This window comes from Sciurus vulgaris (genome assembly GCF_902686455.1).
Source record: "Sciurus vulgaris genome assembly, chromosome: 2".
Lineage (NCBI taxonomy): Eukaryota > Metazoa > Chordata > Mammalia > Rodentia > Sciuridae > Sciurus > Sciurus vulgaris.
The window spans coordinates 157,785,384-157,813,113 of NC_136462.1; the positions used below are offsets into that span (position 1 = coordinate 157,785,384).

Sequence of the window (27,730 nt, forward strand, 5' to 3'; positions counted from 1 at the left end):
TATCACTAATAAAATATCTATTACCAGTAAACAGAAAGTTATTGAAATTTATGTATGTTCTGCTATTATGCATCAAAAAAATTATATTTGGGCTAAATAAAAGTTTAAGGTAAAAAGCAAAAATAAATATTGAAAGAACTAAATAATTTTGAAACCACTGCCATTCAAAAGTGCCATATTTGAAAATTATGAAACATAAAAAAGGTTCCCAAAATTGTCAATATTTAGTTACTCTCTATATATACATACACATATTATGTATTTATGTGTTGGTAGTTGGTTTGAGGACTGAACCCAGGGCCTCACACATGCTAGGCAAGTGCTCTACCACTGAGCTACATCCCCAGTCCATTTGCTACCATATTTTCAAACTAAGGAAACATTTAATTTTACTACCAAGTAAGGAGAAAGTTTTAACTTACAAAGAAACTTAAGTTGACTATAAATTCAGAAGAGGTTAAAACGTGATTTCAAAAATATTACTATCAGAGGGCTGGGGATGTGTCTCAGTGTTTTAGCTTGCCTAGCATGCAAGAAGCCCTGGGTTCAATCTCTAGCACTGCAATAACAGCAGCAGCAGCAATAATAGTAAAAATAATCTGAGTAAGAATATTTCAATTACTGCTAAACACACTTCCATGGAAAAACCCTTAAGGAGTTGTTCCAATTTTATTTAGTAACACTTAAGATAAATGTATCAATGAGAAACAACATTACTGAACTTTTATTTTCTACCTATTAGACTTAAAATATAAAATAAAAATCAGGGCTGGGGAGATAGCTCAGTGCTTGCCTTGCAAACACAGGGCCTCAGGTTCAATCCCCAGCACTGTCAAAAAAAAAAAAAAAAAAGAAAGAAAGAAAGAAAGAAAGAAAGAAAGAAAGATCACTTGTAAGACTTTACTACAATAAGGCTTCCTTATACTATTAACTTCAGAGGCTAAATCCAATCAGAAAGCAACCGACAGTGATACTGCCAGCAATGAAGTTTAAAAGCAATACATCAACCCTACTGGTCAGGTACAAAGGAACATCTTACATCCAGGTATGATTACAAATAGTGCTTGAGGGCATGCTGATAGTAAAAATGAGAACATCAGCTACTGTTCTGAGTACTATGTTACATGTATTACCTCAACTAATTCTCCCAATTACCCAGAGACAGCCCAGATAGTGGGTATGCTCAGGTAAACAATCACTTCAAATGTTAGATCTAGAGTCAGATCCTCTGATCAAATTACTTAAGTTTCCTGTTTCTAAATAAAACATACAGCAATCAAAATGCTCATGCTATGTATCTATACTAAATAAATTTTACAAATATACAATACTGCTATTAAATTATATACAATGTTGATAAGTATATACATTCTAAAATTTGAAGAAGTACAAAGATATATTTTTGGTTTTGGTTTTTTTGGTCCTTTTTTAGTACTGGGGATTGACCCAGTAATGCTTTATCACCAAGCTTCACCCTCAGTCCCTTTTATTTGGAGACAGGGTGTCATAAGTTACTGAAGCTGCCATTCCTACAAAATATGTTAATAAAAAGAACAAAAATTAGTAGGTAATGACCAATGTCAAGTATTTAAATTATGTAAAAATTTCTAGTAAATTTTTCAAAAATTTCCATGAAGTATAAGGAATCTCTGAAGGGACACTACCTTGTTTCTTTCTTAGTCTCAGAAGGCGATAATCAATTACTGATAGAATGTAACAAATATTACTGATTAATCACAAAGGAGACAACAGATATAACTACTAACCTATTCCAACTCAATGTGTTTATCAGAATGTTACTATTAAAATTACTATTAACACTTGGGCATCGTAATCCCAGTAATTTAACAGGCCGAGGAAGGAGAATTGCAAGTTCAAAGGAAGCCTCAGCAAATTAGTGATACCCTGTTTCAAAATAAAAAATAAAAAGAGGCAGGGGATATAGCTCAATAGTAAAGCATCCCTTGGTTCAAAAATAAAATACTATCAATTATTGCTAATTATAAATGATGGACAAATACCATTTTTTTCATATGTAATTCTGAAAACACCTCTTCAAGAATTCTTTAATCCCATTAGTCATGATTGCTCGTTTTTACCAAAAAGCTTTAACAAAAAGAAATAATGTCTAAATTTTACCTTGCCATGCATATTTCTTCCCATTCAAATCGATAGCAAAATCTTCAGGATAGAAGTCAATTATACTAGAATCCTACATCAGGGAGAAAAATAAAGAATCAAAACAAAAGCCACACATCTCTGTTACAAAGAATTTGATGTGACTTTTGTTCAATTTATCAGGCCTGATAAGGAAATGAGATATACCCCTTTTTAAAATGATAAGATATAAAGTCATCAATCCCAAGTGCAGTAAAGCAAAATTAACAATTTTACTAAAAAGATAAAAGAAAAGGAATTTTAGAACTGACAACTTTGGGTCACAGGCAGGCAGGCAGCAAAGGGTTTATTTACTCTTAACAATTCCTACTTCCTGGCTGGGTCTCACTTTTTCTAACTAATATACAAAACAAGTTCAGAGGTGATTTTGGGTAAGCCAGACTTTTAAACTTCTAGAAGTCATAATATAAGGCTGAAACAACAACAAAAAAAGACTTATAGGTGGGCTGAGAACCACCCAATTCTATTTACTAGATAGGATACTCATGTATAAGGAAAACAGGGAAATAATATATGTAGGGGAAAAAATATATGTAGTGAAAAATACAGAGAAAAACTCAAATACTTGAGTTTCTGCATAGTTTTTTAACTACAAGATGCAAAAGTAATTGCAACTATTGTTAATTAAATACATGATAAAAACCAGTTATAGAGCTGTAGCTCAGTGGTAAAGCATCTGCCTAGCATGCATGAGGCCCTGGGTTCAATACCCAGTATTGGGGAGGGTGAGGATTGGGGGAAGGAAAAAATAAACAACACACTGAAGATACCAAGACTCACAGGATCACTCATGAGCTTCCGCCAAGATGGAGGTAGAAAATTACCACTCGCAGCAGGAAAAACTCCCATAAGTTGTTCCAATGGTTTAAACTGCAAGAGAGAGAAAAGAGGGGGAAAAAAAAAATTGAGACCTCAAATTATTATCTAATCCAAAATTTATTTTACTGATTCTAATTAATCAAGCTTACCGGTTTAGTGCCCTTCTCAAAATCAGAAGGCATGTCTGCAATACCTTCAAAGTCTGAAGCAAAGGGTGCATAATGGAATGGATAATACCACTTCCAAGAAGCACAGCCCTACAATCATTAAAAACAAATAAAAAATAAAAACCCATGTTAATGATAGATATAGTGAAAAAAATTAGACTTCATCTACAATATTCTATTTATAAAACACTTGACTCCTGGTACATAATTCATATATTCATTTTTTTCCATTAATCCTAAAATTTGTTTTGATTAAATATGAACTTTCTGTTTCCTATCAGTGGCTTTCTGACTAATCGGTAGTTAACACCAAACTTTATATTCACAAACACAATTTGGTGAAGATTTTCATCCTGAATATATATTTGGTGACATTTCTTTCCAATTTTAGACCTGTCATCAATTAAAACCAAGAGCAGTTGTAGCTGACATTTCCTGAGTAGTAGGTGGCTGGGGAAATCACTGGAACACTGGTTTGGAGTAAAACAGTCAAGTTTCATTTTACAACTATTATATTTTAATGTGACAATGTTCTCATGACTCCAAAAATCAGTAAGCGCACCAAAGAGAAAATTGTTACTTTCTACTTACAGACAAACTTGATCTAGTCCCAGGTCACACCAAACTTAATTTGATTGACTCTCTGAACATAAAACCGGATATTTATCAGTGTACACCAGTATGTCTATCTACTCATCAATCTGACATCTCAATTATCAAGGTTTAAGTCAGACACAGATCAGTTCAATTAGAATTCACTTCACATAATATCATTATCTTATGGAAGAAACAGAATCATTCAAATTCCTTTTCAAATTCTGATTGGTATTTTTCAGGCTTTATCCTTAGTTCAGTCATTTATTAACTGTCAATTAATAACCAAATTATTTTAAAATTGTCAGTTAAAAACTCTAATCATCTTAAAGACAAAGTATGTTAACCACATAACTTGATGATAAATGTCTATTACCACAACAAAATCTAATTTTATCTACATAAATAAACCCAAATGTTTTGAAGTCTTTATAAATATTATTTATGGTAACAATTTTCTGAATAGAAAGCTTAAAAAAATTAATCTGGACATTATTTCAGGATTTTCAGTACATTATTATAAAAATCACTACCTTTCTAAAATGATTAACTAGAGATACATAAGAAAAAAATTTTATTTTGGTACCTGGTAATAGTATCGAAGAACCCAGCAAAGTCCTTCAACATAAGACTGTACAACTTTACGACGGAATTTCTCATCAGCTGCATCAACATCAAACTTGTTCTTATAGTACCGCTGCTTCCAACCAGCTTCCCATAACCTAAACACCAGGGAAAGCCAGTTTATGTTGAATTAAAACACTTTTGATAACAGATTATCTACTGATTTATATCCCAAATCAACTTATATTTAATACCCAGAGAAAACAGGATGAGTTAAACAGTAATGCGAACACAGATTCATTTAATTATTTCTAAAAAGTCCACTTATATAGAATTTATCAACTTAAAGACAGTCAACAAAATCTAAAACACTAATTGAGTAAAACCATTATAAAACTACATTAAAAAAGGAGAGAGAGCATAACTATATATTAAGTACACTCCAAACATGTTTGCTCAAATTTTAATACTGTTTTACATGTTTCTTTGTGCAATAATTCTAAAACTATACATTAAGATTCAAATACTAAAGGTATTTTACATACTTCAACTTCTTCAGTTGTTAAAATATATTTAAACTATGCAAAGAAAACTACTTTTAAGAGGCATTCTTTAATGCAAAAAATAGTTTATGAAATAACCTAGGTACCAGGCAGAAATTATGTGTATACCTGTTCTCTCTATCCTTGCTTGGGACTCATCCCTCTTTCAGCTAAGAGTTGTTGATGGCTTAAAAGAAGGAGATAGAGATATAGAGAGAGATACACATTCTACATCTCCATATATCTATACACACACAATGTTTGTTCTGGTAAAACCTAGAAGCAGATTTATTTATCCACTAATTATCATTTTTCACTGAAAAGACAACATATAGAATGACATTTTCACCCAAAACATATTTTTAAGTACCCATTTTTCATTCTCCAAAAGATTTAAACGTTTTATTTAAGAAGTAAAAAAACACTTTAAAAAACCAGGGTAGATCAAGAGCAACAAGATGATTCTCTATTAAGGATTGTTTTCCACATATGCTAGATTGCACATATTAATTGCAGTCAATTAATTAATAACCGCACCAATTTCATGTTTCCCACACACACAAAGGAGTCATAGAAAATAATTATGAGAAATATCCTCTATCCACAATGTAGATTTATCACTGTTTTATAAGAAAATGTTCATTAGATAAATGCTAAGAGCTCAAAGGATTTCTTGGTAGAAGCATTTTTACCCTGATTATCCTTAGTACCAGGATGAAACAATAAAATATTAAATCAAGTCACCTATTAAACTAGCATTGACCATGATGGCTACACAGTAAATTTAAAAAAGCAAAACAACAACAACAACAAAAAATGCTCTATGAGGGAAATCCAGAGTTAAAGAAGAAAAGGACAGAAACTAAAGACAGATCAGGTACATGTTTTATCACAAGTCTACATGGATCTGACAGCAAAGGATATAACAAAAATGCAGAACTATATATAACCCTTGTGAAGTTTTTTAAACATAATCATGAACCACACACTTTCCACATCCCATAAAAGAAGCAAGAGCTGTAGGCCACTACTGTCCTGTTTAATTTTGAAAAATATTCTCCTAAATTTTGAATGAGCTACAATTTTTTAGATTGTTGGCCTATTTTTTTGGTTCTGGAGATTGAACCCAAGGCTTATGCATGATAAGCAAGCATTGTACCACTGAGCTACATCATCAGCCCCTAAAATGCTGGCCTTCTGCACCCAGAGCCCACGCTCCAAATGTGGATTTAATTATACTAAAGGCTGTTAATCTTTTTGTGTGTGTGTGGAGCCGGGGATTTGAACCCAGGGCCTTGTGCTTGTGAGGCAAACATTCTACCAAATGAGCTATATCCCCAGCCCTAAAGGCTGTTAATCTTATTACATAATAATCCCAAACTTTTATCTCAATTAAAGAATCATTTTTCTACTATAATTTTAAGTATATAACTAGCAGGACTCTGGCACACCCAAGTTATGTGGTTTTAAAAAAATACTTATGTTTTAGAATGGATTTAGCACATTTCACTTTAAGAAAGAACCTCTTCAGTTGCAAAGATTAAAACAAACGGTATTAGGTCCAAATGTACTAAACTTTCTAGGTAAAGCAGCTTGAAAATTTAATCTCCAAATAGTAACATTCAGATCACACCATCAGAGCTAAACACCTCATGTCTAGCAGATCTAGTGCCTGGTCTCAGAGGGAAAAGTGGCTTGGAAGATGAAAACCTGTACGCATACTAATCTAGATACTTGGGTTTAACAGCTATAGCTTACACATCTCACTGGAATTTACTGACTATTCGAACTCTCCACATTAATTACTGGTGGATAAAAAGATCATAGGCAAGTATCTGAAGGCACTATTGCTCTAAGCTAAATAACATTAATTAGACCACAATCTATGTCCGCAATTTGCTAACAAAGTGCTACCAAAAAGTGGCTTCACCTGACGTTATCCTCTGGCTCAGGTTCACTGTCACTGTCTTCTGCTTTTCGCTTAATTCCTCCTATTGGAGATGGGGAGCCATCAGATGTGAAACTTGTATTAGGAGACACTGAAGGACTCTGCAGACAATTGTGACATTACAGAACAAGGATTTCATTATTCATTTTACATAAGAAGGTATATCTAACTACCGCTACCTTTAAATTATTAAATAGGGAAAATTTATTTAGAAAGTAGAGACTTATCTTGAACCATTCCATTCTTCCTCAAAAAAGAGTAATAAAGTACACTAAGCTTCCTATGCTTAAATTCAAAAGAATTAACATTAGAATAAAAATTGTTTCAGAATAAAAAACCAACAATTTTATAGATTTTTTAAAATTATAGGTCTTAGATTGTTTTCCTTTGGTGGTTCCCTCATGTTATAAATTCAGTCATTTTCAACATCAAATAACAAAGTTTTGAGGAAAAAAAAATGTTACATTACATCTATAACATATATACTATATGTAACAATAGTATATAACAACATGTAGAATATTGTCAATGCTGGCAAGAGTGCGGTTAAATATTAACGCAACAGTTTAGTGAGACTCTGACCCAATAATTAGATTGTTTCCTATGTATTGTGTTAAAATTTAATGATAATAAAAATCTATTAATCATCTTGGGGACAAACTACACATTTATTAGTAGTGCAAAGAACTGGATGCCATGTTAAATTTATTACTAGCTCCTCTTTGTACCAAAACATTTTGATATTTAATTTAAAAACTGCAAGAAAACTTGTAATTTATTTAAGGTAAATGTTCAAATGACCAAAAACCTAAGTTGCAGAAAATGTTTTCACAATAAAGCTCTCCTTCTATTATTCACAGCATATTAGATATCTTTAGTAAACTCAAACATCTTAAAATTAAGTGTCCATGAGGCTATTTTAAAGATATCAGAACTAAAACCTTAACATGAAGACAGTTCACACCATAGGCAAAGGTTTAAAAAAAAAAAGTTATATTTCACAGAGAGCTTAACCTCTTTTCCTGTAAAAATGTATAATGTCAGTTTTATTCATGAAAATGTATAACCAATACTGTCAAAATAAAAATAATAATAAAAAAAAAAACAATAAAAGTTAGTCCAGAAAGGCACTCACTGTTGTACTTGGAAAATGATACACATATTGAGTCAGACAGATTTGAGTCTGAAATACCAAGTTTGACCTTCACTGAATTCATGGCCTCGGGAAACATAACGTCTGTAAGCCTCATTGGGGATGATAATACTCTCTTTAAAGGTTATTGCAAGGATTAAATAAACAATATACGTGGAAGATTATTAACTAGGATGCTGCTTCTCTGGCACATGTCTTTAAACATTCGGCTAATCATGACTACATTATTATTTTTTAAATCCTACACTAACACATTGAGATTAGATCATGAGTGTGGCATTGCTATTAACTGTATAAATACAAAGAAGTTGAACAAGAAGGAAACTTTCCCAAACTGATTCACAACAGGATATAAACTCCATCTTTACATAACAAAAAATATTATACTTTCAAGGAAAAAAAAAATGTTGTACACCATTTAATGCTAATTCTGCTGCTCTCCCTCTACCAATAAATGTATTCTTTTCTAAACATACCAAATACAAATTCATTTCAAAAACTTTCTTTTTAAAATACTCTTTTTGGAACCAGACAAATTCTACTAATATGGCCTCAGATATAATAAAACCAGAATTCAGAATGCAAAATTTAAAACCACAAATATGAGGAAACAGAGGTAACCTAATAAATTAACAATGTTGACCATCAATAGACCAAATACTGACCACCAACAGACCAAGCCAAACAGCTAAGGATAAATAAAGTAGCAAAAAATCTAAAACTTAAAGGCTCCTTATAAATGAACTGATAATATGACTCACGATTTCCTTAAGTTGGGAACATAGGGTGAAAATTCTCTATGCAAAGACTCCAATTACATACCTCCTCTCTATATAGGAATAATTATGTCAAGGGGGGGTTAAGACAGGATCAAATAAGCAACCTAATTACCAATTTCCCCATTCCTACTCCCATGACAGATATTATTGATCAACAGTCCTATGGAGCCTGAATATAAGATTGGAATCTTTCTCAAAGCAATCACAGCTGGCAAAGTCTAAAGCTACCTGCCTCCCCTAAGAAAGATTAAGAAAAAAACATTCTCTCAACAGGGCATGTGAGAATACCAGTCACTCTCAGTTTTACTCTGTGGGGACTGTAGTCTTATAAACTTGAATGACAGACATTAGTTTTTTATGTTCAACTCAGGTATCTCTTTACAACCCCTTTTCCTGACCCTCCACATCCCACTGTTAATGGAACAAAATAATAAAAAACAAATAGAACAACAAATACAACAGAAACCCAAGCTGCTTCAGGACAGGCAAAATCACTTCTTAAATTCCAAATATAAAATCTTCTAAGTGTGAATTTATGTGAATACAATTTGAATGAATCCCCTGATAAAGCAAAATTCCACATAAAACAGGTGCCCTGTAAAGGAATATAAGAATCAGCACTTTATTTTTAAAAGGAAAAACCTTATTAGAATAAAATGTAAATATCTACACTTACATAATTTCCCTGGATACATCATAACAAAATCATGCATATAGAACATTCTACATTCTTTTTCCCCTTCTGTTGGTTCTTAGTTCACAGCCTGTTCCCTATCCCTACTGCTGCCACAGACAGTGCTCTGAGCTGGTGTCACTGCCACTACACTAGGAAGCTGACAGAGAGAGAACAGCCTTTTTGGGTGGGTTGATTTATTTCTGCAGTTTGAATTATAAAGTTCAAGCAAGGAGAGATACCATGAGGCAAATTCATTCAGTTCTCAAAATTTATATATAAGGAGCAACCAGAGTTTGTATAGTGAGGGCCACCTTAAAGTATTTATTCAGAACAATTCCATTCCTAAATTGGAGAGCAAGGGTTGGAGGACCTGTTTTTGATAACCTAAGGAATACTACATTGCAGAACACCCATAAATGATCCCTAGGAGAAAATGGGAAAGGAGATACAGGAGCAAAACTTGCCCTCCTTTCTTGATCCAGCTGTGAGGCATCTGGATGTCCCAGTCATGCTTCTAGCACCATCCCCCATCCAGGTCTTTGGACAGGGAAAAGCAACTGCAGCCTATTTGCAGTACAGGAACACTGCAGCCACTTAGCTATCTCTTTTTCTTTCACATCATTTAGATACTTTCATATTGATAAAGATGGATTTAATGGTTAAAACTGCCTCAAGGCAAAAGAAATGGGGGGAAAAAAACTGTAAAACAAAACAATTCTAGGCCATGCAATAGAATCCACACACACACACACACACACACACACACACACACACACACACAACTAGCTGCAAGAGGAATCTGATGTTCATCACTCTTAATGCTACATAAAAGTAAGCCACTTACAGAATTATTTTGCATCCTCATTTCATAGGCTGCTTGTCTAGGATTACTGGTTACTTGAGAACCTGGTGAATTTCTTGAACCCAAGGCATGAGGGGTTAGAATTCCACTAGGAGTGAAAGCTGGTTGATCTCTCTAACATAAATGGAAATAAATGTAGAAATTAAATTACAACATCACAAATAACAGGAAGAAAAGGACAACAAAAGCAGTCCTTACAGTAAGCGCTTAATAGGTAAACTCACTAAAAGACCAAACAGATTTCCACTAATGTTACACTGTCTATATTTTTGACTAGATGGTTAATTATACTTTGTAAACAAGTCTGTAATACTTAACACATCTGTCACTGTTCTGACACACAGAATTGACTAAAAGGTCTCATTTTGCCAAACCACTGTTGTGTTTACAACTTTAGAACATTCAAGGCACAATTTCAGGCAAAGAAAGTAACAACAAAGTTCAAAAAGTAAAGTTTGAGTTATACTTAAGAAATATTTACCATTCACCTTGCTAGAACTTAACTCTTTATTTGCAACTAATTATAGAGCTATTACAGTTGTAATGATAAAAGATACTGACTGAAAGAAAATAATCAAGTAGAAATCAAATGTCCCTCCCAATATCAATGATTTTGAAACTAAATGCAATTAATAAATAATTCAACTTTTTCTCTTCTACCTTCCTGAAATTGTTCAATTTTAATAAAATATAATAATAAAAGGTAGTTCTGAAACTCCACAAGTTTGAAAATGCAATTGGAAAGACAAGAAAAATGAGAGCTAAAGAAGTTAAATGACTATAAAACATTATTCAATTACATAAGAAAACAAATATCACAGGGAGAAAGCAGCAGAAATAAAAGGAAGGATTGTAGTACTAGGAGCAAAACCAATGAATTAGGCTTTGAGGAAAACTAAGATGTGGTTAAAGGATCTATCTGGAAGTACCAAATGACGGAAACACTCTCAGCAGAGACATGGTGTTTTTAGAAGACAGCAGGGGTTAAACTGGATGGCTACAATTGGACCAGATTATAGTGTGCTATGAACACCCAATTAAGAGTTGGATTCTTAGGAATTGGGAGTCAGTGGTGACTGTTGTAAACAATTCTAATAGCTAAGTATCACTTGCCTCCCACCTCCTGCCTGTCCCATGTAAGCCCTGACTCCAGAGCTTAGAAAATGCTTCTTTAAAAAAAAAAAAAGTTATGGAAAGGATTATGTGAAATGCTGTGTAGTAAAGAGTAATTAATAATAATAATATTCATTAATTAATAACCCCATTCTAATTGCAGTTACTTATAACAGTGAATTAAAAAGTGACTTCATGTTAATGGATCAATGAGAGAAAAGAGGAAAGTCTTTATGTTTTATAGAGGGTACGTATATAGAAATTTAATAAAGGACAGAACCTGTTAAAGATTTAAAAAAAAAAACAAAACAAAACTGACATTGGGATTCTTTTCCTAGGTACAAAGGCAGCCAGCTGGACATTTATGTTCCTAACCAACTCTACTAGATATGGAATAAAGTTACTGTAATGAACACCTTCCTCACAGATTATAAACTTATGCTTTTTCCAATCTCATAAAATTAATTAAAACTCACCTTCATTCTCTTTCTTTTTTCTTTCTGTCGTCTTCTAAAACTGTCCTAAAAGTATAAAATCCACATATTCTGTCAAATAATTACACAAAAGAGTTAAACATTACCAGGAATGATTTGGCATACCATTTAAATTTTAAAGGAAGACCCCAACAATCTAGGTATAAGATTAAACTAAGCAAAGGACTATATGTTCAAAGTGCTGTTTATCAGAACTATAGAAAGACTGAATTTAGATAATCGTCCATCTTAATTTTCTTTAAATACTTTTGACATTTCAGGAAACTGCAAAAGCCATGACAAAGACCCTTGGTTTTACCTTAGATGGAACAGGTTGTCAATATGGAGGAAACAAAAATAAGCAAGAAAATAAAATTCTTAAGTTTTCACTGAATGTAGTTAATAAATAATTGTTTTTTTTACATCCTACTAGATAATAAAGAAACAGTTACATTATTAAAGGCTTGGCAGTTCCTAACTCTGTAGCGCGAATGGCACAATAGAGAAAAGAGAGACATGGGACTCTAAATAATCAGTAACATGTAGCTTCCAAAAAGTCAATCCAAAGGAAGAAAAAAGGAAATTCAGATGTACACACTCTTATTCTGGGGCAATTTAATTCACAGGAAGAGGCTCAGTTTCACAATGATTCTTATCCTCCACTCATTTTCAAAATGCAGCCATGATTTCAACTGGACAGAATTTGGGATTGATCTTGCTTCCCACTTACTCTGGATCTTTCAAAGGTCATCCATGTCCACACTAAAGTTTCCCTGAGTATCAAGAGACTGAAATGATAGCTAAAGTGGCCATGGCTGCTGTTGTGGCCTAAAACAGGGACCAGCAGGTTCTGTACTAATGGCTACCCTAACTTGTTGAAACTTCCAAGTCAGTCTGTCAATGAGATGTGAAATTGGTGCATTCTGCCAGGAAAGGGGTGAACACCGGACCCTAAGATGTCTGCTTCTCTCTAAGTGGAACCCAGAAAGGTGACTGACTACCATAAAACCTCATACAATGTGGAACCACCGATATCTTTAATCAAGCTTTTCTCCACATCTTCAATGAAACTTTTCTTAAACAGGTCACCTAGGATTCATTTGCAGATTGGGAAACCCATTAGGAAGTTTTTAATCCTTTTCTGACCATGACTCTCTCCTCCTTGAATCATACTCTTCCCTTGGCTTCCAGGACACTACACTCACTAGGTTTTCCCTCCTTTTCTCTAGCTTTGTGCCTGTGCTCAATGCCCCAGTGGTGTTGCTCTGAGTCCAATACTTGGACCTCTCCATGTCTCTCTTCCCAAGAGAGTAATCACCTAGTTTCCTGGCTTTAAATACATCTACCTTCTGATGACTCTCCAACCAGGACCTCCCCCCATCCAACATCCCCATTTGGATATCTCAAAACTTAACATGTTCACCACAGAACCCCCACTCCCACCTTTGCACCTCCCACAGTCTTTCTCATGAGGATTGCTCAGCACATTTTTTTAGCTGCTTGGACAAAATGTCTAGAGTCATTTTTAACATCTCTACTTCTCTCACATCCTGCAAGTAATCCATTAGCAAACCCCACTGGTACTATTTTCAAAACATGTTCAGAATCCAACAACCCTTTATCTCAACTGCCATCATCTGGGTTCCCCTGGATTACTGGAGGGGAAGGGAAATAAAAAAAATTTTAAAAAGCCTCTGCTACACTGGGCTGTTTCTACTTTTGTCTCCATGCAATTAGGAGTAATCCTTTTATAATGTGTGTCAGATCTTGTCACTTTTTCACTCAAAACCATCCAGTGATATACAATGAAAGTTAAAGACCTTAAAATGACGTCCAGGGTCCTACCAAATTTGGCCCATCCTTCTGATCTCATCTATACCACCCTCCTTTTGCCTCTTCTGCTTTTTTTGCTCCTCGGCTAACATTTTGTATGTGCACTTGTTGCAGAGTCTTGGCACTGGTTATTCAGTTTGAAGTGCTATTCCTTTAAACATCTGCATGGCATACTCCCTCCCGCACATCCTCCAGGTCTTTATTTAGTCATCTGTCAATGAGGCTTTCCCTGGGCAGCTTTTCTCGAATTGCAATCTCCCCATTGCCACCCTTCCCAAATGCTTCCTCACCTGCTTTACCTTCAAGGCATGTATCACTAACATATTACAAGGTTATTTGGTTCCTGTGTTAACTGTCCATCCCCCCAGAATAACCTAAGCTCCATAAGGGCAGGGATTTTTGTTTGTTGCCATATCACCAGCACTCAGAACACGGGCAGATGGCTAACACCAAATATTTGCTGAGTCAATAAATGAACAACATTTTTAAGATAAAAGGCAACCATCAAAACTCATAATATAAAAAGCATCATATTTCTGACCTAACCTGCTCTTTTTGTTGGGAGTGGGGACAGTACTTATGTATGCTAGGGAAGTACTCTACTACTGAGCTGATCTTCAGCCCCTTTATTTTATTTTGAGACAAGGTCTTGCTAAGTTGTCCAGACTGGCCCCAACCTTGTGATCCTTCTGCCTCAGTCTCCCAAATAGATAGGATTATAAGAGCGTGCCACCAGGCTCGTCCTAACTGTTCAATTTTAGTAACGAATATTGACACATTCCTTTCCTACCACCTGTTCTGTTAAATATTTATTTCTGTTAAATATTTATTTCTAAGGTGTCAGTCACACACAAGCAGAACAGCAGACTACCAGGGTGAATCTTATTGACCTTTAATTGTTTTTTTGTGCTAAGAGCTCCTTCAGAAATCTGTCAAAAGCCATGGACTACTTCCCAGAAAAGTGCACAGACTCACAAGCTTTCATACTGAATTTCTGAGGGTGTTTCCTAATGCCCAACCACACTGAGGAACATCATATGACTTAAGGGACACCAAAAAAGAACCAAAGTTCTAAAACTGCCTGTCTTCCAGGTCAGTTGGAAACAATACTAACTAAATCTGAAACACTACTGAAATCCCATACTTCCCCTTCTAATACCAAGTTATCACCAATATTTAATGGTACAGAGTCTGCTAAAGTCACGTAAAACCAGCTGTGTCAGCCACTGTTCTAACACATGGTTTTTATACCAAGCAGAACACAGTATGTATAGTTTTTGCAAAGCATAAATGGCAACAAGTCAAATGAAAACACTGTTGTTTTTAAAGTCTGAGTTATAAACTGCAGCTCAAGGGATATTTGATATTCCCAGGAATAGCTACTTCTATACTTCGAACTGCATACATGAAAACTCACGCCATCACAGAAAAAAGATTGCCAAAGTATTGAGAGCTTTTGAAAAGAATGTTTAAAGTCAACACTATTACACAAAATAATGTTCGAAGTTCTAAAAACAAGAGCTCACTAGACTATCGTATGCAAAGTTGAAGAAAACAGAAAATTTTGTCCAAGTCAATGTACATGTTTAATCTGTTAGATCATGAAGCAATGGAACAAGATTATTAAGTTGCTATTAGCTCAAAACAGCTGTATGACTTCTTATAAAATGAATTAGTGAAAGAATTTCCTTCACTGCAAGAAGGAACTATCTACTCATTTTGCCCACTACTGACTTCCTTTGCTACCCCATTTACTGTCCAACTCACTCTGCCTCCAGGATGCTGTCCCTTCCACTTCTACCAGATCCCCAGGGCCTCCCAAGCCCTAGCCATGGGTTTGTTGCCTGACCTTTTCACTCTGACCCCTTAGGTAGGACCGACAGCTTCTCCTTTGGATTTCCTACCATCTCTCTAGAACTGACTCCTCTTTCTCCTTAAATGTCCATGTTTCCTGAGGCTTTTGTTGGAGGCACTTTCACTTCATACAAGCTCCCAAGGGATTTCCCACTAATGGCTCAAGTTCCTCCCATCAACCAACAGTTCTCAAATCTCTTTTCAAGACATTTTTCCTCTCAGGAATCCTATAGCCCCTCAAAATCAACATCTCAAAAATGAAATTCATTCCCACTTTGTCCCTGGCACCCCTAGTGTTCACTATTTCAATGAGTGGCAACAGCAAACCCCTAAATGCCAAAACCAGAAACCTGGACTTATCCTCTAAGTATTTTACCCATCATGTGTACAATTTCAAGTGCTTTGTTATTTTATTTCCTTCCTTTCTGTTTCAATATTTTACTTAAGAGCTGTATTCCTCCATAGATCTTACACTCTTCTAGCTGTCTTCCCCAGCTGATACAATCTAACCCAGACAGATCCCTATATTCTATTCCTAGAATACCAAGTTCTTAGGTCTTGACCTGTCTTACAGAACATAAGTATTCCCTACCCTACAAAACATGGCGGCCAGTAGCTCAACACCAGCATTTTTCTAGGCTTAGAATCTTAATTCCATGTTTTATTGGCTAGAGAGGCATCTGGATTCATATCCTAATTAAGATTATGAACAGAGAAAAAAATTAAAATTTTACTCAAATGGTGTGCAATACATAGTTCCACAAAGCAAGCATCACATTATAAAATAATCAAAGTGCTGACAGCTCGTGATTACATTAGGGTTGGTGCACTATAATAACATAACAATACACTCAAAGATGTTAGAAGTACAATAACAGGATCATTAAAGCCTATTAGAGATAGGAGCAAGTTTAGCTACCACAATAGAAACACTTTACCTCATCATCCTTTCTCTTTTTAAAAATGCTATCCTCAACTTCACCAACTGCTAACATGATCATCTGTACTCTTTGCAGATTGACATAACCACTTTCTGTAAGGTAACCCTGTAAGTGATAAAATACATGTAAAAATGATCTTCTTAAAAAAGCAAATACTTCTATTTGAAATTATTCAAGAATAAAACTTACCCCAGTTTTGTGTACCACATTTTTGTATATGTTAACCAAACGGTCAATTGCACCTTCCCTGCCACCAGGAGACAAACAGGCATTAGGACCAGCAGGCTCTGTAAAGTCAAGAAGGCTAAAACAGCAGTTGGGGGAAAAAAAAAAAACACGAAAACACCTACCTAATCTCTAATGATGGCAAATGAGGAAGGAAGTCATTTCCCACAAAGAAGCACATAAAGACCCAGTCATCAATGCTCCTTTCCACATCAAATGTGAATGGTAGGCTGGCCATGGTGAGTTCCCTTTCCAAATACTATAACCAAAAAAGGAATGCTGCCATTAAAGCTATCAAAAGGTTTTTAGGAACTCCAGCTTCAATGACTATTGATACAAACCTCACGAAGAACATTCAGCCGCAAGAAGATGAACTCTCCTTCTGCACATGGGAGACTATCTGCAAGCTCATCGTGCTGCAAGAATGGGAATAGACAGTAAAAAATTTAATCTAAACTCTGCATTTTTTCCCAGTCAAGGAAATTTTAAGGCTTTTTGGAAAGTAAGATCATTTTAATACAACAAATACAAATTTTTAAAAAGCTCACCAATCATTTTAAAATACAATTACCCATAAACAATCACACCACACCTAACAATATTAATACTGTGATGTAAATACCTCTAATCCTTTCTCTATGAAATATGTACATCAATACATGTATACTGCCTTTATCCTACTGCATATGTGAAATCATACCATACATATTTCCTATCTGCTTTTATTCACTTTCCCCCATGCCATATTTTTAAACAGAAATCCAATTAAAGAGAACTTGCTATAAACAAGTGAACCCAAAATACACAGAAACTGAGTAATTTAGAAGTATTAAGAAGTTTAATATATTTAATTTGTAGTTACTTTTAAAAGGAGTAATTATTTGTAGCAAGAAACTTCTACAAAGCACATATAATGGACCTTATTATCTATGAGAACTTACCTCACATAGATATAGGGTATGTTAGAAAATAAGTGTGTGCATGCTTTTGAATGTGGGTTTAAAATGCTTTAAAAGTCAGAATGGGCACAGTGGCGCATGCCTATAATTCCAGTGGCTCAGGAGGTTAAGGCAGGAAGATCACAAATTCAAGGTCAGCCTCAGCAATTTACTGAGGACCTAAGCAACTTGGCAAGAGCGTCTTAAAATAAAAAATAAAAAGGACCAGGGATGTCATTAAACATCCCTGGGCTCAATCCCCAGTACCAAATATGAAATAAATAAAATAAAATGCTTTAAAAGATACATTTCAATGAGGGGTAGCATTTTAAAAATGAGGCAACTTGAATACATTTAATGCTATTTAATTGCACACTTAAATATGGTTAAAATGGTGTATTCTTATTATGTATTTTTTTACCAAAATAACAATTTTTTTTTTTTCAAATGAGGAAACTACCATCTCAAAGTTCTTACCTTTCCCTTCTTTTCTCTTGGCAAACCTTCACAATCCTTGACCTCATGTCCAAACTGATTACAAAGACCACATGGTTTCGGTTTGTTTGGTTTGAATTCTTCTCTAATAATGGTAAAGTTGGGTTCATGTGTAGCAAGGCCAAGCATAATGAGATCAGCTTTCAATTAATGAGAAAAAAAAAAAGTATTGAACAGTGAACACTGAGAGGATTCTTATAAGTGAAATATTACAAGATACCAACATAAGGAAAACTTCTAATGAGTACGCAAAGTCAGCAAAGCCAAAAGCCTAAAACTTTCTAGCAGTTATCAGTCAACATGTCCTCCAGATATGTGGTCCTACCACACAGACTACCACTATGAAATAAATGCTTGGAGAATTTTTCATTATAAAAGTATGTATAGCTAACAAGATCAGAAGGTTGAAGCTGGGCATGTTGGTATACACCTATGATCCCAGCTACGCAGGAGGAAAGCAAGTTTAACTGGGCAATTTGAGATCCTGTCTCAAAATAAAATTTTAGAAAGGACTGAGGATATAACTTTGTGGCATAGGGCATGACTAGCATTTGTGAAACACGGGTTGATCCCTAGTACCAAAAGAAAAGAATGACAAGTGATCACCAATCAGATTAAATAGCAACTCAGTAGTTCCTCTGAAATTTAAAAAAAGCAAGCATCTTAGATAATCTTGAATAATCCATTACTACACACCAATCTATCGACCTGCTATGGTTTAATCCAAAAAAAGCAAATCCCAAAGAAGAAACTTACCATCAGCTCCACATAAACAATGATGAGTATTTGGGTCATGGTTAGGCTGGGCTAAAAAGGAGAGAAACATATATTTTCATAAACGTATTACATACCACAGAATATTACATTTTGCCAAATATTTTCTAGTCAATGGCTTTTTTCCTTTTCTTGTTCCTGTTTTTGTTTGTTTGTTTGTTTGTTTTGCAGTGCTAAGGACTGAACCCAAGACCTTGCATGCAACAGGCAAATGCTCTTCCACCCCTGGCTCATCTTTTCTTCATAGAACATACACATATTTGTAAGTGAGTTTTACCTCTTTGTCTTCTAATGTAATCCATGATTTTATGTTCTCCTTCACCAGGAGCACTAGCGTCAGATAAAATAACCTATTAAAAAAAAAAAAAGAAGTTTTTAATGGGTCATTCCCAGTTTTCTACCAGCAACAAAATCAGAACTAAATCGGATAAGAAAAAAACTGAGATAATTAAATTAACACAATAATACTAGTTGGAAAGTTTTCTGAATAAGGTGCATGTTAAACACCAAAAATTACTTCATTAACTTACTACATGGTATGGAAAAGATGGAAATGTCTTAAGTAAAATAGCCTTAGGAAAACTGATCAGTTCACGAGTTCTTATTATTTTCACTACAATCAGAGGATAAAGTACCAAATCTTATAAGCCCAAGAATAATCAATAAAAGAAACCAATTAAATATAACTCATCATTTCTAATTAAAGGAAAACACATTTATGAACCTAAAAATTACATAAAAGTTCATTTACACTTTACTTATGAGAACAATTATTTTTTAAAGGCAGCTCTACAACTTTAATCTGGCTGTATTTTGCCATCTAGCTACAGAACTTTGTACTTAAAAACTATATTCTCATACACACACACATACGTATATATCATATACATATTTTTTTTTAAATTACGAATCCCTTTATATGGCTACACAGTGATGATAAAAGAACAAAATTGGCACTGAGAGAAAATTCAGCTATCTAAAATCTGACCATGCAAGGCACCCCATTTCCAATAACCTTGGATGCTTCTTTTCCCTGACAGTCCACGGACATTTTATGGAGGGGAAAAAAGGATAAATTATATCAGTCATATCAAAGTACAGTTTCAATGAGCACTCTAATCTTTTTGAAGTACCAAAATGTGAAACTTACTGTCAAATTTTTCCACCCTGGGTCATTATTTAAACGATCAGCTATGTAATAGCGAAGGCATTTAGCAAGATTGTCCATGAACTCAGTTCCCTAAAATGACAGAAGGAAATAAATTAACCTATCATTTAAGAGTTAGTAATAGCTAGCAAAATGTAAGACTACTTACTGGTGTAATACAGTTGCTGTCAAATCTTTCTTTTACTTCTTCTGGAGGAAGAAAGCCACCTAGAGAAAAGAGGCAATGTTTTGTTTTCCCCATAAAAAGTGAAGTAAATTAATCAATATTAAGACAGAACAACAAGACAAAGTTCAAATACAAAAGAAAGAGAATCACAGTTATCTAAGGAAAATGTTGCTCTTTGGGGGGAAGAAAATAAGATTGCTCCCCTCAAATTTAAATTAACCTTTCACAAGACTGTAGAACATATGCTATACAAGATACTATATTGTTATTTAAAACTTAAAAATTGAGCTGGGGAGATAGCTCAGTTGGTAAAATGCTTGCCTTGCAAGCACAAGGCCCTGGGTTCCATCCCCAGGACCGCAAAAAAAAAAAAAAAAAAAAAAATTATGAAGCTCTTTCCTTGCGCGCGCGCGCGCGCACACACACACACACACACACACACACACAGGATTAGAGTTTTTTTGTTTTGTTTTTGTTTTTTAAATATTTTTAGTTGTAGATGGGCACAATATCTGTTTTTTTCTGCAGTGCTGAGAATCAAACCCAGTGCATCACACGGAGTAGGCAAGCGCTCCATCACAGAACCACATCCCCAGCCCAGAATTAGGGTTTTAATTTTGATAACAGTTCTTGGGATAAAGGTGATACAGAAAAATGAAATTAAAATTCTGAGTTTATCAAAGCTTTATGTAAGAAATAAAATTATGAGCTAACAGGATATGAAAATCCTGTTTTTTCCTCTGTATCTCTGATTAGCAATATATTCTGTAACATCTTCAAAAAGAAAACATATTTAAAATAAAACACATTCCATCATAAATACAAACAGGTTTTTAATCTTATTTATAAGCTGTGGCTAAAGTATTGCACAATAAAGTAACTATATATCTGCACACTTTCAGCAAATTAACATAAAATTTATTATAACTGCAGGCCTATGACATCTTTTCTTCAACTGTAAAGTATAATTGTCTTAAGCCAATAAATTGTGGCTTTCCTGATCTATCATCATTGTCTTATACAGCAGACACCAAACAAATCACCTTGCTAAAACCTCACCTCACACATAGGCAGACGGGTTAGGAGAGAACCAATAAGCATCAGCTTCCTCTGACCTTCCTCCTCACTGACACTCAGCATCTAACTCTGTACCCACCAGGAATTTCAAGGCTTTTGGGAACATCAGTAAAAAGTCCATCTTCAAAATATATATTTTCTACCTTTGGCCAGTATTTCTTCCCTGACTCGCTGCTTCTCAACTGCTGCTTCCATTCCTTCTTTTGATGCTCTGAATCTCCTTGAACGCTGCTGGTTCATTTTAGCACGTGGTGCCTAAAAACATTTATTATACATTTACATAATACTATTCACAAATAAATCTGTACATTATTTACAATCAATCATTCTTATAAAAAGAGCACACTAAAATGGAAGAAAGGTAGGTACTAAGTCTAATAATCTTTTCATGACAAGATAGCAGATACTGAACCAAGAACCTGAGCTGAGCTTTATCAGATGAGTGAGTGATATGACAAATGAACAAACATTCTATGTAGTTCATATTACAAAGGGTCACAGCCTAATGCCAGTTCTCTTGGGTTAGGGTGCTTCAAGGTAGCCAAGACCCAGCCAGCATTAAGGGAGTACTTACTAAAGATCCAGGGTCATGGAGAGCTTCCCTATGTCCATGACTTAAAGAAAAAACAGTCTCCAAATCAGATTCACAATTTCCCATAAAAGCAACAGAGAATTACTACTTTCTGACCTGCAAAACCTCAAAGTACTTCTACATGTATTTCCACAATAAGGTTCATAATTACTATCTTGTCTTTTCAATACAGCACAACAATTAGAAAGGGAATAATGTTTTAACCCAAAGTACTTTTAAATCATTCTAACCAAATATAATTTAAATCACTGATTAGGCCCAAATGAAGTGAAATGGACTGTAAGATTTTTGAAGTTACTGAGGTGTTTTGGGGTTGAAAAGAACTTTGCAATATTCTGACAACATCTAAGTGTAAGTTATATAATATTCTTTTAAAAAGTTGTTTCTGTAAAACTAGACTACCTAATGTAGTCCTCTCATATAACAAGTGTATGATCTAAATTTATACTTCAAAAAAATGCATGTATACATGCACATATATACATGCACATAAATATGCACATATTTTGTACTTGATCTAGCAAAACCAATTAAAGACTTTCTTCAAGAAGTTTTGCTGAATGTGAATTGAAATATGCTCTTAACAAGATATATTCCTGTTCTTTTTTTCCCTTACTCCATTGTATTGCAAGTTAAAAAGTAGCTATGAGTTTTCATTGAGTAAAAAGATCCACAGAGTAAAGTTAATTTTCTTGGGAGTCAATGTTTTTTGGATTTTCAAAATCATTCCATTAATTACTAGAATGTACTAAATCTAAAAGAAAATTTAGTTGCCTGCCTATAGTTAATAAATTTAGGGTTATGATTTATCCTAATTTTTTTTATATCCCAATGTATAATTAGTGGTCATTTATAACCTAACCCGCTTGGTATAATTATCATAAGTCAGTAAGCTACTATGTTCTTAAATCACTTTGATCACTGATCAATGTCCAAACTCCCAAGAGTGGCATGTGAGGCTTTCTTGAACTATTGCTCTACTTTCCTTTTCAATTCAAACTACTTGCATTTATTCAAATGCAGCATGGTCAAAGGCATGTGTGTTTACCTAGAACATTTAAGAATCTGGAAGGTCATCCCTCAACCAATGACTAACAGTCTCCAATTATTCTTCATCCTTAAAGGAATGGGACAAAAGTCATCTTCTCTATCTCCTAATTTCTACAGTAGCCCTGGTTTCCCCCTTCCTCAACATCTTACATGTATTATTGAGTGCCTGCAACTAAACTCACTCACATATCTATGTCTCCTTCCTTTTAATGGCAACACCTTCAAAAATGAAGGCATTCATCAATATTCCCAGAATTTCACAGTATCTGGCACAAAGTAAGCATTTAAAAAATGCTTGAATGAAAGACCAAAGCAATAGGCCTTATCAAATGTACCAGTCAACACTTTTCACTATTTAGCTGACTTTCATTCTAGACGCTGGAAACACAGCAAAAACAAAAATAGAGGCTTCTAAGTTAATTATTTTAGCACTTACCACTCCATCTATTGCCATGTAGAGAAGTCGTCTTGGTCTTACAATATTGAAAAGTCTGTCAATATACTCAAAAATTGCAACCATCATCTCATCTTCATTTTTTGGTGCTGGTCTATAATGATAAGCAAACAATGTAATATAATATAGTACTTCCTCTGTGACTTGTGATAGCAGTGACAAAAATGGATTACATACTTGTCTTCAGGATGAGTACAGGGATGGATGATTCCATTCATATCCAAATACAGATTATCAAACTCCACATCATTTGGATTAGGTTTACTGGCATCAACTGGAATCTTCACACCATTGCATTCTTTTGCCTATGAGGAAGTGATGATAATAGTTTGTTAAGGTCTAAAAATGACTATGCTCAATATGAACCTGTTTCATTTCTAAACCAAAATAAAATACTTCAAATAATAACCTGTACAATATGGAATTATTTTATTCCTTAAAACAAACTAGAGCAGAAAACTCATCTGTTGAAAATACAGGGCTTCTAACACAAGTTAATTTTGACAATGTGGGAAATTTTTATCAAATTCCCAAATTATTCAAACTGTCCTAGTGAGAGATCAAGGGATTCATCTTAGAATTAATTCTACCTACATTAATAAGTCCTGTAAATTTAACCCAAAAAATGCCTTTCCATTTCATCTTCTTTATTCCCACTACCAGGAACATTAGGTTATCACATCCCACCTAAAAGGTCACAACAACCTTCCTGTGGATTGCCTCGCCAGTAGACTCTCATCTCCAGTCTACCTGCTATACTGTCAAGAGTCCTCCTTTTAAAACAGAAATGTGCCTGTCTTAAACTTGCCTAATTTTTCCAGTGATTCCCAGAGCAGATGCTAACCCATGAGCCTGGTCTAGTCAGTCTCCTGTCCTGCCACCTTAATGTTGAGGTCCACTTGATCTCTCAAAAGTTCTCTTCCATCTCTCAACGCCTTTTTCCTAATGCATCTCCTTTCAGAAAGGCTTCTTCTTCCCTACCAGCACTCACTTCCTGAAATCTTATTAACTTTCCAAGGTCTAGACTCAGATCAGATGTCACTTACTTTATAACACCTGTACACATCTCTGAAGAAATTAACTGCATTTCTTCTCCAATATTTCCTTAGAATTGTGTTTAGTCTCTGGTAGTATTTCCACAGCTGTATAATTAACCTGTTATTCTAACCCAACTACACTATGAACTCTTCAAAAGGTAAGGTCTACTCATTTCCAGAGGTATTCAATTATATTTTTATAAATGGTATTACCTTTGTCTTTTCCTTCCAGAACTTCAACAAAAGATTAAGAACAAGAGATTTAGTTTTTAATGTTTTTAAACCATTCAAAAAATAATAGTTTTTCAAACACAAATAGAACAAAAATTCTGAAAATAATTTAAAAGTCTGTCATGTACACACTACATCATAGACAAACCTCAAAACATGTGAAATGAAAGAAACCAATCACGAAGATCACATACTGTACTGATTCCAATTATATGATAAGTCTAGAATAGACAAATATAGAGACAGAATGTAAATTCATGGCTATTTCAAGGTCAGGTTGGAAGAAGGGTGAGGGAGATGGGAAGTGACTTCAAATAGATAGGACACTGCTTTAGTTGTGATCAAAGTGTTTGCAATTAGATAACAGTAGTAACTGCACAACTCCACACATATACTAGAAACCACTGAACTATACACTTTAAGCAAGTACATTTCATGATATATAAATTAAATCTTAAAACTATGTTAAGAAAGAATAAAAAAATCAAAGGTCAACTTAATTAGGGAAGGAAAGGCCTATCAAGAAGAGAATAATAGGACTGGGCATGATGATGCACACCTATAATCCCAGCAATTTAGGAGGCTGAGGCAGGAAGATCCTAACTTTGAAGCCAGCCTCAGCAATTTAGTATGGCCCTAAGGAACTTATCAAGACCCTGTCTCAAAATAAAAAATAAAAAGGTATGGGAATGGCTCAGTAGTTATGCACCCCTGCGTACATTTCTATGATACTAAAATAAATAAAGACAACAAAAAATAATAAATTAGTATGTTCATAAGTTAGATTGCCAGACAAAAGTGATATTTTAAGAACAAGAGCTGAATGGTCATATATACTGCTGAACCAAAAAAAAGCAAGGCACATAAGACTACATACAGTATACCATTTAACGAAGTTATGAAATAATATTAGATACTGCTCAGGGATGAATACAGAGAAAAGTAAAAGAAGTTTAAACACCAATTTCAGGAGAGTGATTATCTTTGAGAGGAAAGACGGGCATGAGATGGGGGCCTCAATTTGTATTACATCAGAAAAAAGGTTCTAAAAGTTTTCTGGTGGAATTTCCAGGTTCCTCTAAATATATAATCATGTCATCAGCGAACAGGGATAGTTTAAGTTCTTCTTTTCCTATTCGTATCCCTTTAATTTCTTTGGTCTGTCTAATTGCTCTGGCTAGAGTTTCAAGGATGATGTTGAATAGAAGTGGTGAAAGAGGGCATCCCTGCCTTGTTCCACTTTTTAGTGGGAATGCTTTCAGTTTTTCACCATTTAGAATGATACTAGCCATGGTCTTAGCATAGATGGCCTTTACAATGTTAAGGAATGTTCCCACTATCCCTATTTTTTTCTAGTGTTTTGAGCATGAAGGGATGCTGTATTTTATTGAATGCTTTTTCTGCATCTATCGAAATAATTATGTGATTCTTAACTTTATGTCTGTTGATATGGTGAATGACATTTATTGATTTCCGGATGTTGAACCAACCTTGCATTCCTGGGATAAAACTCACTTGATCGTGGTGCACTATCTTTTTAATATATTCTTATATGCGATTTGCTAAAATTTTGTTGAGAATTTTTGCGTCAATGTTCATTAAGGATACTGGTCTGAAATTTTCTTTCCTCGATGTGTCTCTGTCTGGTTTAGGTATCAGGGTGATATTGGCTTCATAGAATGAGTTTGGGAGGGTTCCCTCCTCTTCTATTTCATGGAATACTTTGAGGAGTATTGGAATGAGCTCTTCTTTAAAGGTTTTGTAGAACTTGGCTGAGAACCCATCTGGTCCCAGACCTTTCTTTGTTGGTAGGCTTTTGATGACCTCTTCTATTTCATTGCTTGAAACTGATTTATTTAATTTGTGTATATCCTCCTCGTTCAGTTTAGGTAATTCATATGTCTCTAGAAACTTGTTGATGTCTTCAAGGTTTTCTGTTTTGTTGGAATATAGATTTTCAAAATAGCTTCTAATTATGTTTTGTATTTCACTTGTGTCTGTAGTGATATTTCCTTGTTCATTCTGAATTTTAGTAATTTGAGTTTTCTCCCTCTTTCTCTTTGTTAGTGTGGCTAAGGGTTTATCAATTTTGTTTATTTTCTCAACCAACAATTTATTTTGTTAATTTTTCCGATTGTTTCTTTTGTTTCAATTTCGTTGATTTCGGCTCTGATTTTAACTATTTCCTGTCTTCTACTACTTTTGGTGTTGGTCTGCTCTTCTTTTTCTAGGGCTTTGAGCTGTAGTGTTAACTCGTTTACTTGTTGATTTCTACTTCTTTTGTTGAATGCGCCCCATGAAATAAATCTTCCTCTAAGTACTGCTTTCATAGTGTCCCAGAGATTTTGATATGATGTGTCTTTGTTCTCGTTTACTTCTAAGAATTTTTTTATTTCCCTCCTGATGTCTTCTGTTATCCATTCATCATATAATAGTGTATTATTTAATCTCCAGGTATTGGAGAAGTTTCTGTTTTTTATTCTGTCATTTATTTCTAATTTCAATCCATTATGAAATTATACTACCATTATACTACCTAAAGTGCTATACAGATTCAATGCAATTCCAATTAAAATCCCAATGATGTACCTCACAGAAATAGAGCAAGCGATTATGAAATTCATCTGGAAGAATAAGAAACCCAGAATAGCTAAAGCAATCCTTAGCAGAAAGAGTGAAGCGGGGGTATCACAATACCAGATCTTCAACTCTACTACAAAGCAATAGTAACAAAAACGGCATGGTATTGGTACCAAAATAGACAAATAGATCAATGGTACAGAATAGAGGACATGGACACAAACCCAAATAAATACAATTTTCTCATACTAGACAAAGGGGCCAAAAATATGCAATGGAGAAACGATAGCCTCTTCAACAAATGGTGCTGGGAAAACTGGAAATCCATATGCAACAGAATGAAATTAAACCCCTATCTCTCACCCTGCACAAAACTCAACTCAAAATTGATCAAGGACCTCGGAATCAGACCAGAGACCCTTCATCTTATAGAAGAAAAAGTAGGTC

At 34.5% G+C, this 27,730-nt stretch overlaps 1 protein-coding gene across 2 annotated transcripts in view; it reads right to left on the reverse strand.

Annotated features, from left to right (window-relative positions):
• The window catches only part of XRN2 (5'-3' exoribonuclease 2), an 81,966-nt gene that overhangs the window by 35,091 nt on the left and 19,145 nt on the right, over positions 1-27,730 (reverse strand). For both annotated transcript variants that reach the window (XM_079123191.1, XM_079123192.1), the window contains exons 2-20: positions 23,613-23,740; positions 23,418-23,529; positions 21,483-21,594; positions 20,245-20,303; positions 20,079-20,168; positions 19,206-19,278; positions 18,911-18,961; positions 18,137-18,294; positions 17,063-17,137; positions 16,847-16,980; positions 16,686-16,743; positions 16,494-16,601; positions 11,872-11,916; positions 10,265-10,396; positions 6,795-6,913; positions 4,345-4,480; positions 3,147-3,254; positions 2,959-3,048; positions 2,140-2,212 (exon numbers count right to left, since the gene is read on the reverse strand). In XM_079123191.1, the coding sequence (XP_078979317.1) occupies positions 2,140-2,212; positions 2,959-3,048; positions 3,147-3,254; positions 4,345-4,480; positions 6,795-6,913; positions 10,265-10,396; positions 11,872-11,916; positions 16,494-16,601; positions 16,686-16,743; positions 16,847-16,980; positions 17,063-17,137; positions 18,137-18,294; positions 18,911-18,961; positions 19,206-19,278; positions 20,079-20,168; positions 20,245-20,303; positions 21,483-21,594; positions 23,418-23,529; positions 23,613-23,740 (1,861 nt within the window). The remainder of the gene's footprint in view (positions 1-2,139; positions 2,213-2,958; positions 3,049-3,146; positions 3,255-4,344; positions 4,481-6,794; positions 6,914-10,264; positions 10,397-11,871; positions 11,917-16,493; positions 16,602-16,685; positions 16,744-16,846; positions 16,981-17,062; positions 17,138-18,136; positions 18,295-18,910; positions 18,962-19,205; positions 19,279-20,078; positions 20,169-20,244; positions 20,304-21,482; positions 21,595-23,417; positions 23,530-23,612; positions 23,741-27,730) is intronic.